The 13827-nt window shown below is 50.1% G+C and overlaps 6 protein-coding genes across 6 annotated transcripts; 4 read left to right on the top strand and 2 right to left on the bottom strand.

Moving 5' to 3' along the window:
• Positions 1–47: 47 nt before the first annotated feature.
• On the bottom strand, positions 48–1965 carry BDV37DRAFT_249744 (uncharacterized protein). Its single transcript, XM_032082118.1, has one exon. It carries the CDS (start codon positions 1769–1771, stop codon positions 131–133), a length of 1641 nt encoding a protein of 546 aa, XP_031941033.1. The 5' UTR covers positions 1772–1965; the 3' UTR covers positions 48–130.
• A 281-nt stretch (positions 1966–2246) lies between these two features.
• On the top strand, positions 2247–3754 carry usgS (transmembrane protein UsgS; the record flags this gene model as incomplete). Its single annotated transcript, XM_032087321.1, has 5 exons — positions 2247–2304; positions 2543–2649; positions 2706–2878; positions 2929–3322; positions 3386–3754. 5 exons carry the CDS (start codon positions 2247–2249, stop codon positions 3752–3754), a joined length of 1101 nt encoding a protein of 366 aa, XP_031941032.1.
• Positions 3755–3987: 233 nt separating this feature from the next.
• BDV37DRAFT_131517 (acetamidase/formamidase family protein) lies at positions 3988–5868 on the top strand. Its single transcript, XM_032078719.1, has 5 exons — positions 3988–4294; positions 4352–4370; positions 4443–4731; positions 4808–5081; positions 5129–5868. The coding sequence occupies exons 1-5, from the start codon at positions 4220–4222 to the stop codon at positions 5705–5707; spliced, it is 1236 nt and encodes a 411-aa protein (XP_031941031.1). The 5' UTR covers positions 3988–4219; the 3' UTR covers positions 5708–5868.
• A 1139-nt stretch (positions 5869–7007) lies between these two features.
• Positions 7008–8501, top strand: BDV37DRAFT_283577 (ABC transporter ATP-binding protein; the record flags this gene model as incomplete). Its single annotated transcript, XM_032087320.1, has 3 exons — positions 7008–7499; positions 7623–8174; positions 8217–8501. The coding sequence occupies 3 exons, from the start codon at positions 7008–7010 to the stop codon at positions 8499–8501; spliced, it is 1329 nt and encodes a 442-aa protein (XP_031941030.1).
• Positions 8502–8977: 476 nt separating this feature from the next.
• BDV37DRAFT_131452 (NAD(P)/FAD-dependent oxidoreductase) lies at positions 8978–11034 on the bottom strand. The gene is made up of 2 exons (XM_032078718.1): positions 10343–11034; positions 8978–10279 (listed from the first exon to the last, which is right to left on the bottom strand). Exons 1-2 carry the CDS (start codon positions 10533–10535, stop codon positions 9135–9137), a joined length of 1338 nt encoding a protein of 445 aa, XP_031941029.1. The 5' UTR covers positions 10536–11034; the 3' UTR covers positions 8978–9134.
• A 472-nt stretch (positions 11035–11506) lies between these two features.
• BDV37DRAFT_283575 (putative MFS transporter) lies at positions 11507–13479 on the top strand (the record flags this gene model as incomplete). The annotated part of the gene is made up of 7 exons (XM_032087319.1): positions 11507–11564; positions 11623–11705; positions 11758–12120; positions 12171–12326; positions 12378–12844; positions 12915–13173; positions 13237–13479. 7 exons carry the CDS (start codon positions 11507–11509, stop codon positions 13477–13479), a joined length of 1629 nt encoding a protein of 542 aa, XP_031941028.1.
• Between the last annotated feature and the right edge of the window lie 348 nt (positions 13480–13827).

The following is a 13827-nucleotide window of genomic DNA, read 5'->3' as shown; positions in this document are numbered from 1 at the left end:
GAAGCCAATAGAATTAAAAAAAAAAAAAAAAAAAAAAAAAAAAAAAAAAAAAAAAAAAAAACGCAAGGCAAAAGAGATACACGCCCGAGACGCCGGCAGCTAAGTTACACAACTTGCCTTGGCAGAAGATTTAATCCAACTCCCAAGAGTTGGCTTCGGATACCGACTGTTTCCTGGCACAGTCAGGTGCAAGTGGAAGATCAAAGTCGTCCACAGCCTCCTGAGGGTCTGTCATTTGATACTCATACTTGGGTTTCAACTCCCCCACAGCCGATGTCAAAGCTGGGCCCAGTACGATTCGAGCTGCTATGTGGATGAGGACAATAAACAATTGGATCGGAGGGATAAGGACCACCGTGCATGTCTTCTGAATCAAGGAGGCCGCGTTTTCCTTGTCCGAGGGGCCGGTAAGGGCTAAAGCGGACTGAGGTGGCATGGGGGAAAGTTCTCGTTCCCGGGACGCCTTGGATCGACGACGGAATTCTATGCTCATACTGCTGAGGTTGGGGTTGGAGTCCGTGGTCTTGGATGTACCAGCATAGCTTGCAATGGACATTTGGTCATCCGGCAGTGCACCAGGCACTCGTCGAAATTCTTCCTCTGAGAAGGAAGTCCTGGGGGAAGCCGGGGGCCTAGGTGAACAGCAATCTTCGCACTTCACTTCTGGTACAGTGCGCCCTGCAAAATCAACCTTCTCGAATTTTGGATTCTCCAAGTCACTCTGGTTGTTACTGCCTTCACGCAGACTGAGATCGGAGCCTTCAGTTGACGTGGTCGATGGGAAAATGGAGCCCGAATTTGATTCAGTTGGCGACGACGATAAGGGAGCGATGGAGTGGAATGAGTCAATACTAGAAGATAATGACATTTCAGGTTCCACGGGTAGTTCAGGCGTGTCTTCAAACCTTGCCAGCAAGGTCTGGAAGCTCTGTTGAGTTTCGGACACGGAGCGTCGTGGTAAATCTGTGATTTCGGGAGTATTGTCGGGCAGTGAAGGTTCATTATCGTCAGGAATAGTTTCGAGGACTGTGCTACCTTTCGTTGTGAAGCAGCTATCGTCCGTCAGATTGCCATCGGTATCTTCGCCAGCGCTCAGAAAATCAGTCAGAGCTTCTTCGCGGGCCGGACTCTTATCAAGTACGCAGGCTGGAAGAATAGGCGCGCTGTCCCTTCGTCCTTTCGGACGCCATGCTCTTTTGCGCCGCCGAATCCTGGCCTCCTCCGGTATCTCGACTGTAAACCCCCTTTTAAACGGACAGGGAGTGACTTCATAGCGGAGGACCTGCGGCAAGGCCTCTTTCATTGCCGCCACAGACTTCCTATCCTCTTCCGTTTCATTAGGAAGCTCGATACGATAATAGGTGAGAGGGCGAATGCGCAGAACAAATGTTGATTCTCCGTCCACACACCAACACTGGGAATTCTTGAGGATTGCATGAACGACACTGCCGCACTTGAGAAACACGGTCAAGCCGTGAACCTTCTCAAGCCGAAGGGGCGCGAATGCCACAGTCCGTTCTGTAGGGGATCTCCACGGAAGTGTTTCGACAGTATCCACCGGGTAATCGAAATCCGCTGGCGCGGTGCTCGACGGGATGGGCGCAAGTGCTCTTGGGGCGAAATGGACTACTTTGGCTGCGGGATGGTAGAAAAGATCATTCTCCGAAGGCCGCAGCGATTCCACACTGCGTTTGGAACGTGGATTTAATTTTGAAGGGAGAGTAGCAGACCGACGGATCTGAGGAAGCGGCGTATCCGAGGTATCGGTCATATTTCATGAGGACAAGTGAAAAGGAAGGGCGGATAACAATACAGGTTACATTGAATAGACTAATCCGATTATAAGATAATGCAGGTGTGATATGAAAAGCGAGAAAGAAAGACCGCAGTTAGTTGAGAATGAGTGTCGATAAGAGGGAGAGAATGTAGAGAATGAACGACCATTTCTGGTCCAACGTGATACGGGGGATAAAGTTCATCTGATTTGCCTCGCAACAAAAACCGCGGGGGAATCAGGAACCAGATCGTAGCCTCAGGCATAAGCTCACATGCCCCGGTGGGTCCTGCAAGCGCCTGCGGTTAGTTGGCGGCTGCTTGGCCAATCCCCTTGCGCTGCCATACAGCTCTTATGCGGTTGCCTGCGCTCTTTCTGCAGGTCCAGCAGATCCACAAAACGAAGAATACACGTTGGCGATCTGATCTCTCTCCTTCACTGAAAGGATTTCGAACTACGAGGAACGCTCAAAATGCCCAATTTTGAGCCCAATGCCGTTATTCGCGGTGCTCAGCTCACGATTGTTGGAAGTGAGTTTCCCCTATACCACCATTGAGTCCGGTACTTCCGGATAGCCCTTTGCATCTTGAAGGGGATACCTTGGATTATCGGTCTGGATTCCGATCTCCAGATCATCGGGCCACAAACGCCAATCGACCATGGTTATCAAACGATGATTCCATGGCCCTCAACAATCGATAAGGCCATGGATGGAGATCCTCTTGGCATCTTAACTAGTGGATGTGTGGCTGACCAAATGGGCAACAGCTGTGCGAGCACTGCGGAACCCAGAACTTTTCAAGCATGAGCACTTCCGGCAAGCGGCTTTTGCGGTAGCTGTAGGAGTCGCCATTGAATTAATTATTCAGATCCCCGTATGTCCCTAGACCCGCAATGGGAAATGATCTACAGCACTGACGGCCCCCTTTAGATCATCGGGGTCAAGTTTCTACTATGGATCCTATCTTGGATGGCCGACTTAGAGAGCGCGACTTGGGACGATGCTCTTCTTGAAAGTCTTAATTTCCTGAGCAAGTCAGTCCTTCAAGTTCCCTTCCTGGTGATGACACTCATGCGATACATCACCCCAACTCTCGATGAAATGTAAGTCTCTCGTTGTTTCGTACCATGGAGTTCATGTACTGACTAGATAGCTTTATGGAATCGATAAAATGGGTCGACTCAACTTATGTTGACAAACATAAGACGGATGATCCCAAGACTTTACGGGCCATGTACTACCCAAGCCTGGTGATGTACTCTACCAAGGGGAGTGTTGGTGTGTCCAAGCCAAAAGGTGAATCGGCTCTCGTATTCGTCCGTCGCTATGGGCGCAAGGTCGGGATGATGCTTGGTATCTTTTTGCTGTCGCTTCTTCCAATCGTTGGGCGATTTGTGATGCCTGTGGCTTCGTTCTTTTCTTTCCAAAAGATGGTGGGCCCAGCCCCTGCCGCTGCTATCTTCGGGACCGGCCTCGTGCTCCCCAAGCGCTACCTGGTTACCTTCCTCCACAGCTACTACGCTTCCCGCAGTTTGATGCGTGAACTCGTGAGTACTCATGAATACTGCCAACCCTGCAAGGCCATGTATGACATCTAACCATTCAAATAGCTGGAGCCATACTTCTGCCGCATCCGATATACTCACGAACAGAAGCGCCGCTGGTTTGCGGATCGGGAAGGTGTTCTATTTGGTTTTGCCTTTGCCTTCACTGTTGTGCTGAAGACACCGTTTATCGGAGTTCTCATGTACGGTATTGCGCAAGCATCCACGGCCTATCTGGTTACCAAGATCACCGATCCTCCACCGGTGCCCGCGGAGAGTGAAGGCTTTGCTGAAAGCCAGGTGACCTGGAAGAATAAGCATGATTTCCTGCAGCTGTCCCTGGAGAACATTGATAAGATCAACCTTGCTGCGCAGAGTAAGAAGGACGGTGGCAGGGCTGATGAACCGGATGCGCTTCGGCGGAAGTTCGCCTAGACTAGGGTGTTCATACAGGATCCGTAGATGTTGTGTTCATTGCATGTGGTCCTCGATATAGGAGAGCCGATGCCGAGGAGATAAGAGAAGCCGAAGATCTGGTTGGCTGGTTTTCTCCACGTCACCACTGATGCTTAACTTGGAGACGGGGCGGAACCGATTCCGGCCTCTCCAATGAGATAGAAATATAGAACGCATTGCATGGATTCCTGCCGGCCAGGCCCGCTGATAAGCGCGATAAGTCGATCGTTTTCGTAATCTCCAACTGCGGGGTTGGTCAAACAATGAATAAGGCGAAAGATAATCAATCAGTTGTTTGGCGCTTGAGGGGAAAGAGTTACATTCGCCTCCTCATGCGGAGTTGCAGTCTGAGCCCTCTTAAAGGCGCCGTGGTCCCCGTCACAGTTTCTCGTCGTGGATACATCCATAAGCAAATATCAATCGCAAGCAGATATCAGTATCAATATGGGACACAAGGGCATTCGCACAGCTCTCAAGGTCGATCTAGACAAGCCAGCTTGGGAACAGCCTGGGTTACATGTATGTCCTTATGCCCTAGTCTAGTCTATCCCCTGTCAGTGCTAATCAACGCTCTAGAACCGCTGGCACCCAGATGGTATATAGACTCTTTCTATACCTCCTGATCAACACCTGTAGCATCTTTTCTAACCATATATCTTATTATCAGTTCCATTCTGTGGTAAAATCGCCAACAATGAAGTGGTCAAGATTGAATGTCTGGACTGGACCGGAGGACAGATCAAGAACAACGACTCGGCTGACGACATCAAGAATGTCGACCTGACGCAGATTCACTACCTATCGGGCCCATTCGAGATTGAGACTGCCGAACCCGGGGATGTCCTTCTGGTAGAGATCCAAGATGTTCAGCCTTTCCAAGACCAGCCCTGGGGATTTTCTGGGGTGTTTCACAAGCACAATGGAGGAGGCTTTTTGGACGAGATTTATCCTGAATCGTATGGAAGAACCCCCTACGAGAGATATCACCCTTCTTGCGCAGACGACTAGAAAAACTAACCTGTATTTGTATAGAGCAAAGGCGATCTGGGATTTCGAAGGCATCTTTTGCTCCTCTCGTCATATCCCCCATGTACGCTTCGCAGGCCTCATTCATCCCGGTATGCTGGGATGTGCACCCTCCGCAGAGGTTCTCGCAGAGTGGAATCGCCGTGAAGGCGAGTTGATCGCAGCCAATACAACTAGTCGCGATGTTGCGAAGCCACCTGAGCCCAAGTGTGCACATGCTGGGAGCGCGGAAGGGAGCCTCAAGGAAAGAATTGCAAAAGAAGGAGCTCGGACTATCCCTGTATGTCCCAGTCCAACAGAGCCATCATTTTGAGCTAACAAAAGCAGGGTCGCCCCGAAAATGGAGGGAACTGTGACATCAAGAACCTCTCCCGAGGCTCGAAAGTGTACCTTCCAGTCCACGTCCCAGGAGCTAAATTCTCCGTAGGAGACCTGCACTTCTCTCAAGGTGATGGGGAAGTCTCTTTCTGCGGTGCCATTGAAATGGCAGGTGTGATTACTCTGAAGTTCACCGTGATGAAGGGCGGCATGGCCAAGTTAGGCATGAAGTCGCCGATTTTCCATCCAGGCCCGGTTGAGCCCCAATTTGGCCCTGGTCGGTATCTCACCTTCGAGGGATTCTCAGTCGATGAGAACGGGAAACAACACTGCCTCGATGCTACTGTTGCTTACCGACAGACGTGTCTCCGCGTGATCGAGTACCTTCGTCGGTATGGCTACAACGACTACCAGATTTATTTACTACTCAGTTGTGCCCCGGTTCAAGGCCATATTGCCGGCATAGTGGATATTCCAAACGCCTGCACCACCATGGGGGTGCCGATGGATATCTTCGATTTTGATATTAGACCTGAGGCGGAGGTTGTTAAATTGGATATGGGCAGCTGTGCATTTGCTAGCAACTAATTCAGTTACGGATTGACTGTGTTGTGGCAAGTACGAAAGACCAATGAACGATTCAGATTGAATTTCCCCTTTCCTTTTATTTCTTGAGTGATTAGCAATAGGATCATTCCCAAAGGGATTCTTGTGAAACAACAGGAGGTAGAAGCCTGGTAGCCACATTGGATGGAGCTCAAGTCAGGTTGAAAACCTGTCTCTAGGAGTAGGATCGATTTATCTTATCACAATATACCCTTATGAACATGCCAGATTTCAACTTCAGCACACTATATACATAATAATCCTTAAGTAGTAGCAGCTATTCACTGGTACTATTCGTTATTCTTCTGTTAAGTCCTTAATAAACGTTAGTAAATTAGGGAGGGCAAATCTAGGAGCACTTCAAGTTCTCTCCCACTAGTAATATGAGAAACATTCACCAAGAGAACCTTGAGTATAAGCGCGCCAGCAAACCAACAGAAGACACATCCCTGCCGAACAATCGACGAGATCTCTATGAGTGTGGAGAGCCCTCTTTGGTATCTCAGCATTAAGCATTATTTCTATGTATACTGTGCGCCAATAACGGTTCATTGGGAGGGCTCCTTCTGACATTCATCCTCAACGGCATCTGCACCCGGGAGAGGGTTCCATTGCATAATATCCCACTCAGGATCTTGCTTGGGACGTCATATTCATTTGCCGACCATTCGAAATCCTAGGCTCTTGCAGAGAGGTAGTCCCACAGGGTGTTGCGGATAATAAACAGGAAGGTTCTTTTTCTCTGTTCTTTCCATGCCCTATTACATTAGACAGCTTGCAGCCCCCTAGCGTTGAAATCTGGGGTCTACTCCCAGATCTAAGATTCCATAGTACTTGCGTGGTCCTTGATATCCTTCTTCGAGCCGGCAGGAATCGGGATCGCTACATAATCGGACAGTCTTATAACGTCCGGGCGATACCGCGACCATTGCAGCAACCAGAACTCAGACTCTGGATCAGATACAGATAGCTCTGATGATGGAGATGAAGAAGATGTTGACACTCGGAGCGGGGAGCTTCGCAAGTCAGGTCATTGGATAGACTACCTCTCGAACTTCAGGTCTTCCTACCGTTCCTCATCCTGCGAAAGGATATCAAAGTTCAGCTATGCTTTCTGGTCTGTGCATTATGCTTGATTACCGATCTTGTGTTAAATGTGGTGGTGTCCACGCAGCTGGGTAGCATCGTGAACAAGCTCTTCACACAAGAGCTTACTCTTTCAGACCTTGGGATATACTTTGCTTTAAACATCCTTCACGGGCAGTCAGGGTTGGAGATGCTCATGTCACTGGCTAAGATTTCCATCCAGCAGTTCTCTTACAGACAGCTCACCAACGCCACCTTCAGCCACGTCATGGACCTCTCGATGGAATTTCACTCTGAGCGAGACTCCGCCGAGGCCATGAAGTCCATCGAACAAGGGGCCGCGCTCACGAATGTTATGGAAGCCGGCTTCCTAGAGATATCTCCAGCGGTGATGGACCTGTTCGTTGCATTTGTCCTTCTTTACATCAAATTCAACTTACTCGCGGCATTGTGCATGCTTATTGCAACGCTGACATTTCTGTCACTGGAAGTCGCTGCATCCCGCTCGAATGTCGACAATCGCCGGCAGCTGACGAAGGCTGAAGGAGGCGAGGCGCGTGTGATGCATCAAGCTATTCAGGGATGGCTGACGGTTTCATCATTCAACATGTTCGCATACGAGAAACGCCGCTTTGCAGAAGCAGTCGACAACCACCTCACCGCAAAGCGAAAGTGGTCCTGTCGAGATGTATACTCGACTGGCTTAATGGAGGCATGCTTTCCTGCCTCTTTCGTAGTCCTTGCATGCGTCGTCGCCCATGAGATTAGTTAAGGCCGGGCGTCGCCAGGAGACTTTGTGTTTCTGATCCAGTACTGGGACTATCTCATTTGGCCGATCAAGTATTTGACCAAGGATTACAGGTGGTTGATCGGAGACCTGATCGATGCTGAACGGCTGCTCGACCTGCTTATCACCAAGCCAGCGGTGTCTGACAAGTGCGAGGCATTCGATCTTGGTCCAGTCCAGGGATATGTTGAATTTGAGAACGTGTGTTTCGCATACAACACCAAGGAACCGGCTGTCCGTGACATCAGTATCTCTGCAGCGCCTGGGGCCATTATAGCCTTAGTTGGCACCACCAGAGCTGGAAAGTCTTCGCTGGTGAAGCTCCTACTTCGCCATTACGACGTAACGTCCGGGAGCATCAAAATCGACGGCCTAGATATTCGCGACGTAACAGAAAGTTCTCTGCGGGATGCTCTGGGCATCGTACCGCAAAATCCTATCCTTTTCAACGCGTCGACAATGGATAATCTTCGATACGCCAATTTGGATGCCTCCGATGAAGAGGTCTATCGAGCATGTCAAGCAGCTGCCATCCATGACAAGATTCTCACTTTTCCACAGGGCTACCAGACCAAAGTTGGGGAGCAGGGTGTCGAATTATCTGACGGCTAGGTCTAGCGCCTAGCGATTGCGCGAGCTATTCTGAAGAATCCACCTATTCTCATACTGGACGAGGCAACCAGTGCTGTCGATACTGAAACAGAGGCCAAAATACAAGAAGCGCTCAGATATCTCATCAAGGACCGGACTACTTTCGTTATCGCACATCGGCTTTCAACGGTGGTCAAGGCAGATGGCATCATTGTGCTGGAAAACGGTAGCATTGCTGAAAGTGGGACCCATTGGGAATTGCTTGAAAAGCAAGGTCGATACTACAGCCTCTGGCATACACAGCTGCATTAAAATGAGGATCCTATGTTGTTGGATATAGAGTCTACTGACTGAATTGAGTTCATGGTGGCTATACTCTGCAGAGACCGTGCTAGGCAAACCCCAGAGACTACTAAGATTGCCCTAACCCAGTCGTATCTAAGAAGACTTCCAGCGGGCTCTCGAAGCCCGAGCAAAGGCAGTTGCATGGTTTGAGAAATCCATCCTGTTCTCCACGAATGACTCCTGCTCGGAGTCCCTCCTGGTCTATGATATTGGGCCCGGCGGGTTCCCCTCCTACCGGGAGGATGCTGGTCGTCAAACGGGGGTGTGACTTTGTGCTCTTTAACATGGTTGAGAAGCTGGCTGATGTGGGTTTGCTGAAGAGTGTTAAGACTGGGACAACATTGTTTTGAAATGACTGGTGTGCAGCAGTTTATCGTTATTGGCTGCAACTTGCATTCCTCTTGTTTCTTCTTTCATCTTGTGAGATGGGATTGACACCTATCATATTCCTACAGTAGCTTTGTATCCAGTCTTATGTTCAATATCTAACAAGTGAGAGTAAAAGGCTCGCCGGTAGATGCAGGAGTGCTGTACGTTTATGTGATAGATACATGTCATTGTGCTAGAACAAGCTATCAAATAGCTTCGTACAGACGGCGCCTAAAGCCGGCTCTTGTCACCAATCTTAGTCCACTCATTCTCTCCGATCTTCTGGAAATCCATCACTTTATTCGGACCCCCAAATCTATTTTGCGTATCCTTCCAGTCTCGTTGGGCGGCAATCTCAGGTCTCCACCGCAGTACATGCTTCAGTTCCTTCTGCAGGTTTCCCTCCAGGGCATCCGCTATGAACCCGCCGATGGTAGGCATTTGCATGGCCCCATTGCCCGACCCACCGACGGCAAGCAGCAACGAGCGGTACTCAGGATGCCTGTCAATCAAGAAGGCGCGATCCACGGTATCAGCATCCCAGCATATACGAGCAAAGGCCAGTGGGCGATCGGCAAGATGAGGCATCGTGTCACGGAGGAAGTCCCTTGCACGGGCCTCAGCCTCGAGAGGGATCTGATGCTTCGCAAACGGGATACTGCGCACCTCGCCGCCGCGCTTCGGGTCCGGGACGAAGTTGCAATATCCAGGATGCTCGTCGCAGATCTTCAGTTCGTGGTTGTCCTCATCGGGTTCCATGAAGAACCCCTTTGCGACGTTGAACAGCACGGGGAGGTTCTGGTACTTCTTGGCCTCCTCGGGCGTCATTTTGATATGGCAGAGTGTCCAGGCGGTGGGACGGAGCTGTTTCTTAAAGTCCAGGAGACGGTCACTGCCAGCCCCTGCGGATAGGATGGTATGGTCTGCGCGGTGGACGGCGCCGTCGGCTGTTCTGGCCCCGACCACATCCCCGTTCTCGTAAACTAGAGACACGACGTCTCCTTCCGGGGAACCGGTGGTGAAAGTGACTCCTAGACGCTTCGCTTCGGTGTATGCGGAGAACATGGCCTTCTTGGCGTGGATCCATCCGGCGCCGGTCTTGTTCAGCCAGCCCTTCCAGCCGGGGAAGTTGCCGGTGAGGATTCCCGGCGGCATGGTCTTGCGGAAATCCTCTGCGGTGTCCAGCTTTACGAACTCTGCGTCTGACGAGTCGATCTCATGCTCTTGTATATGTTTAATCAGAGCTGGAGTGTGGCCGGAGACAATTGCCCCCGTTTCATGAAAGTATGGCTGGAACACGGGATCGGTCTTCCAGCCTTTCAGAGCAGCTCTTGTGCATGTTGAGAATGCGATACCCCAGGGATCAGTTTCCGATGCTATTGGGTTTCTCGTTGGGTGAGCGAGCAGTCGGTTTGATCTAGGTCATGGGTTATACATACCTCTGACCTCTCTGTGCTCCATGATTTTGTTAATGTCATTGCCGGCTGCAATTGGGGAAGGGACCGGGTGTGGATCTAGGACCGTGACATTCTTGTAGCCTCGACGGGCAAGATGTAAAGCAGTAGAGCATCCCCAGGTCCCTGCACCGACGATTAAGATAGATGATGTGGGAGTCAAGTTAGAGGGTGTCATTGTTGTATTATTGGTGTCGTTAAGTGTAAGGTATGACCAGGAGGACAATTGCTAGAAAAGCTGTATACAGAACCGCAGTAGAACTCCCTCCGAGAATTTATACAGGTAGGTCACGCCATCAACAAGTAAAAGCCAGCTGGCTCTCCCAAAAGTTGCAACAGGCTAGCCTGGGCCACGTACTGGAGCAAAAACCGGCAAGGTGGCCTTATCAACCCCAGCATGGGATATATTGAAGGGACTTGAAAACAAGCAGCATGATGCATGGATGAGTTGAAGTGGTTATGGCAACGCATCATCTGATTGGACCGGCCATCACCTGATTAGGGTTAGGTTGAGAAGTTCCGCTTGGACCTTCCTCCCCTTAAGCTATCGTATCTTCTCCGCATTTTCTATCAACCTTATACATCTGCCAGATCCATCCTCACGATGGAGCAGAGACAACCCTTGCTCAACCGGGTCAATACCCGCATGATTGTCCCCGCGTTTTATCGCTCGTGGCAACTGTAGATATTATTCCATCCAATTGTGGACCGCAGGGCTCTCTCCACACCAGGTCGCTTCCAGTATCAAATTCCCGTTGCATCATGACCAGTCGTTTGGAGCTTCCTTCATGTCGATCCCCCCTCCTGTTGGGTGGGTCGCATGCTTATCGCTCTATATTATGTCCATGTATTTGTCTGTATGTGGAATCGTAGACCTCGGAACATATCGCATGGAGAGGAACATGGCGTATATCGAGCCGGATAATCTGTTACATCCCCCAGGCCTATCGTAAGTAGCCGGTAAAGCTTCATTAGATAGCTCGGCAAGCTCGTCCAATGGTGAGAGCTCTGGGATACGATGGACGGGATGATACTTGTTCTTCCCCTCAGAGGAGGTCTGCGACTTCGCCGCCGGCATTGTATTTAAGAAGCCATGCGTCTCCAGGATGGACGTCTGTCCGTAGCTATTAAACGAACTGTAAACTCAACATGGCCCCTACTGACGACATCCTGACTGATGTCCCAGGAACCGTTTACTTGGTTGACAGTACGTGTACATCTACTTCGGATGGTTCTATATAGATTGGCATTAACCATTCATGTAGCATCCGGGAACCTGGCCGATGCTGCTCACGCGAATGATATTCTCCTGCTCCCCCAGCCATCATGTTCCGCAGCTGATCCTCTAGTAAGCATGTGTGCCCTTTATCTAGTCCACTCGTCACTAACATCTGGCACAGAACTGGCCGAAGTACAAAAAGTACTGGACCCTGTGTCTCATCTCAGCCTATGCATGCGTGAACTCCTTTGGCGAGAACAACTGGGGTGCATCATGGACCACTATCTCCGATGAGACCGGCGTCAGCCTCGAGAACATGAACGGCGGCTCCGCCCTCAACTATCTCATGCTTGGCTTCTTCAATATCATCTGGATTCCGACGGCGATGAAATTCGGGCGAAAGATCGTCTACATCTTGAGTTTGATATTTGTCGGCGCGAGTGGTATCTGGGGTGCGTTTTACGTTGGGACGGGTCAATATTATGTTATGACGACGATTAGTGGAATGGGCACTGCTGCGTACCAAGCCCTGATTCAGCTTACGGTAAGCCTCACTACTCGATCTATATTCGGTGCGCTGCTAAGTGATGGAAGATCTTCGATACGTTCTTTGCCCACGAACGAGGCCGAATGATCGCGATTTACATCTTCTTCCAGCAGCTGGGGTCCATCCTCGGACTTATCTTGGGCGGATACATATCCGATGGTATCGGATGGAGATGGAGTATGCCCATTGTTGCAATTGCCTGTGTGAGTACAGCACCTCACCTTGTCACTAGATTAATCACTCATAGTGTCTAGGGAGTCCTAATCTTGTTATTCATATTTACCTTCGACGACACCATGTTCCCGCGGTACCGCTTCTCAGAAAGAACACCATCGGAAACCCTGAAAGGCGAACAGAGCTATGAAGCTCCACCTGAAATACAATCTGAGAAGCCTCAGAAAGAGGAGCCCCATATGTCAGTGACCCCAAGCAATGGCGCGGGCGAGGTAGACATGCCGCCACGGACATATTTCCAGAAAATCGCTCTGGTGCACTACTTCAAGGACGACCAGACGACATGGTTCCAGTATTTCCGACGACCGTTCTATCTCTTCGCGTTTCCCAATATCGTCCTAGCTGGTATTCAATTCGCGTTCGGATGCACCGCGGGAATCGTCTCCTTCAACACCATCTCAGAGATCATGACAGAAGCGCCGTACAACTGGAGCAACGGCTCAACCGGCCTATTGTTCCTCTCCGCTCTGATCGGCAGTTTCTTCGGGTGAGTCATAAACACCTGGTCTTCTTCTCTGTGTGCCTGTCTTGTTGTAGACAAAGCTTATATGAATCAGGATGGGCGTCGGATCCCTATCAGATTGGCTCGTCCTCGTCCTAGCCCGTCGCAACAAGGGCTACAAAGAGCCCGAAATGCGACTCTGGGCATACGTATTTCCGCTAATATTTGCCGCCCTTGGGTACTTCATCTACGGCTGGGGTGCCACGGCAGGAGCGCATTGGATGACCATCGCCGTTGGTTTGTGTTGCATGATCGCTCAACAAGTCTCAGCAACTAGTATCGCGACAGCTTACGCCATGGAATGCTTTGACAAGGTATGGCTTACCGAATCTCTTTGCAGAGTCCTTCCGGCCTTCATCAACTAATCATGCGCCTAGATCTCCGGTGAACTGGTGATCGTACTCGCCATATGCTCTTCTGTCATCAATTTCGCCATCTCGTTCACTGTGCAGCATTTCATTAACGCCACCAACTATGGCTGGGCTTTCACTTTTTATGGTATATGTGTGGTCCTTTCTATGGCGATGGGTGTACCGATGCTTATCTGGGGCAAAAGCTGGCGCCGACGGGGCAAGGGGCGTTATGAGAAGTTTCTGGCAGAGACGGGTCGTCAATCTTGATAACTAACGTGCCAGAGTACATGAGTTGTTTCGTATCATGCTGCTTCTCGTTTGGTTTGATTTATTGAAGGTTTTTAAGGGTATGTGAAGGCTATTGCACATCCACCAGTGCCTGGAAGATACCAGATAATCGTACTTTCCATTGATCATTATTTTATTGCTCCGTTGCTAGATTTCAAGAGTTTCCTAGTTTATGTTAAGTCTTGGATATGACCCGCTAAGTGAACGACATCCGCAGATCAAAACGTAGGAAATAGCCAGTCAATGCGCCGATTTCACCATGCTACCGAATGCCAAAGACATGGTCTTTAGGAATGAGGCTACGAAAGCCGGAAAGATTTGCAAATG

The sequence above is a fragment of the Aspergillus pseudonomiae genome (assembly GCF_009193645.1).
Source record: "Aspergillus pseudonomiae strain CBS 119388 unplaced genomic scaffold BDV37scaffold_37, whole genome shotgun sequence".
NCBI classification, from domain to species: domain Eukaryota; kingdom Fungi; phylum Ascomycota; class Eurotiomycetes; order Eurotiales; family Aspergillaceae; genus Aspergillus; species Aspergillus pseudonomiae.
Note: the sequence above shows the minus strand (reverse complement) of the source record. Positions and strands in the feature narration are given on the sequence as shown.

Coding starts and splice junctions, on each gene's coding strand:
- BDV37DRAFT_131517 (XM_032078719.1), top strand. CDS start 4,220: ATGGGACACAAGGGCATTCGCACAGCTCTCAAGGTCGATCTAGACAAG. Junction 4,732..4,807: donor GACGAGATTTATCCTGAATC/GTATGGAAGAAC, acceptor GTATTTGTATAG/AGCAAAGGCGATCTGGGATT. Junction 5,082..5,128: donor AAGGAGCTCGGACTATCCCT/GTATGTCCCAGT, acceptor TAACAAAAGCAG/GGTCGCCCCGAAAATGGAGG.
- BDV37DRAFT_131452 (XM_032078718.1), bottom strand. CDS start 10,535: ATGACACCCTCTAACTTGACTCCCACATCATCTATCTTAATCGTCGGT. Junction 10,280..10,342: donor GGAGCACAGAGAGGTCAGAG/GTATGTATAACC, acceptor GAAACCCAATAG/CATCGGAAACTGATCCCTGG.
- BDV37DRAFT_249744 (XM_032082118.1), bottom strand. CDS start 1,771: ATGACCGATACCTCGGATACGCCGCTTCCTCAGATCCGTCGGTCTGCT.